We start from the raw sequence: 1,800 nt of genomic DNA, 5'->3' as shown, positions 1-1,800 counted from the left end.
CAAGTACTAGGTAACATGTAACAGGTAACAAGTAGTAGGTAGTAGGTAACAAATAACAAACAACAGTTAGAGGGTAACGGGTAACAAATAATAGGTAACAAGTAACATGTAACAGGTAATAGGTAACAAGTAACATGTAGCATGTAACATGTAGCAAGTAACATGTAACAGGTAGTGGGTACACAGGTAACAAGTAGCAGGTAGCAGGTAGCAGGAAACAGGTCATAGGTAATATGTATCAGGTAACAGGTAACAGGTACCAGGTAACAAGTAATAGGTAGCAGGTAACAGGTTGCAGGTAACATGTAGCAAGTAGCGGGTAACATATGACATGTAGTAGGTAGGAGGTAACAGGTAGCAGGTAGTAGGTAACAGATAGCAGGTAACAGGTTGCAAGTAATAGGTAGCAGGTAGCGGGTAACAGGTGACATGTAGTAGGTAGGAGGTAACAGGTAGTAGGTAACAGGTAGCAGGTAATAGGTAACAAGTAACAGGTAACAGGTAGTAGGTAACAAGTAAGAAGTAATAGGTAGCAGGTAGCAGGTAACACGTAGTAGGTAACAGGTAGCAAATACCAAGTTGCAGGTAACAAGTACCAGGTAACAGTGACGTGTAACATGTAGCAGGTAAAATGTAACACGTAGCAGATAACATGTAACAGGTAGCAGGTAACAGGTAACAGGTAACAGGTAACTGGTAACAGGTAACAGGTAACAGGTAACAGGTAACAGGTAACAGGTAACAGGTAACAGGTAACAGGTAACAGGTAACAGGTAACAGGTAACAGGTAACAGGTAACAGGTAACAGGTAACAGGTAACAGGTAACAGGTAACAGGTAACAGGTAACAGGTAACAGGTAACAGGTAACAGGTAACAGGTAACATGTAACAGGTAACAGGTAACAGGTAACAGGTAACATGTAACAGGTAACAGGTAACAGGTAACAGGTAACAGGTAACAGGTAACAGGTAACAGGTAACAGGTAACAGGTAATAGGTAATAGGTAGTAGGTATCAAGTACTGGGTAACATGTAACAGGTGGCAGGTAGTAGGTAGCAGGTAACAAATAACAAACAACAAACAACAGTTAGCGGGTAACAGGTAACAAATAATAGGTAACAAGTAACAGGTAACAGGTAATAGGTAACAAGTAGCATGTCGCATGTAGTAGGTAACAGGTAGTGGGTACACAGGTAACAGGTAGCAGGTAACAGGACACAGGTAATATGTATCAGGTAACAGGTACCAGGTAACAAGTACCAGGTAACAAGTACCAGGTAACAGGTACCAGGTAGCAAGTAATAGGTAGCAAGTAATAGGTAACAAGTAATAGGTTGCAAGTAGCAGGTAACAAGTGGCATGTAGTAGGTAGGAGGTAACATGTAGTAGGTAGTAGGTAAAGAGGTAGCAGGTAATAGATAACAAGTAACAGGTAACAAGTAGTAGGTAGCAAGTAACAAGTAATAGGTAGCAGGTAGCAAGTAGAAGGTAATAGGTAGCAGGTAACACGTAGTAGGTAACAGGTAGAAAATACCAGGTTGCAGGTAACAAGTACCAGGTAACAGTAACATGTAACATGTAACAGGTAGTAGGTAACATGTAACACGTAGCAAGTAACATGTAACAGGTAACAGGTAACATGTAGCAGGTAATAGATAGCAGGTAGTAGGTAATAGATAGCAGGTAGTAGGTAATAGATAGCAGGTAGTACGTAGTAGGTAGTAGGTAACAAATAACAGGTAACAGATAATAGGTAAGAAGTAACAGATAGCAGGTAACATGTAACAAGTAGAAGGTAG

General features: G+C 40.7%; 1 protein-coding gene across 1 annotated transcript; it reads right to left on the bottom strand.

The window, feature by feature from the left end:
* Positions 1-222: 222 nt before the first annotated feature.
* Positions 223-1,572, bottom strand: LOC137809496 (uncharacterized). The gene is made up of 2 exons (XM_068610607.1): positions 1,276-1,572; positions 223-693 (listed from the first exon to the last, which is right to left on the bottom strand). The coding sequence occupies exons 1-2, from the start codon at positions 1,570-1,572 to the stop codon at positions 223-225; spliced, it is 768 nt and encodes a 255-aa protein (XP_068466708.1).
* Positions 1,573-1,800: the final 228 nt, after the last annotated feature.

Source organism: Phaseolus vulgaris, chromosome 11 (assembly GCF_000499845.2).
Source record: "Phaseolus vulgaris cultivar G19833 chromosome 11, P. vulgaris v2.0, whole genome shotgun sequence".
In the NCBI taxonomy this organism is placed as follows: Eukaryota; Viridiplantae; Streptophyta; class Magnoliopsida; order Fabales; family Fabaceae; genus Phaseolus; species Phaseolus vulgaris.
The sequence above is the reverse complement of the archived record's forward strand: the minus strand, read 5'-3'. Positions and strand labels throughout refer to the sequence as shown.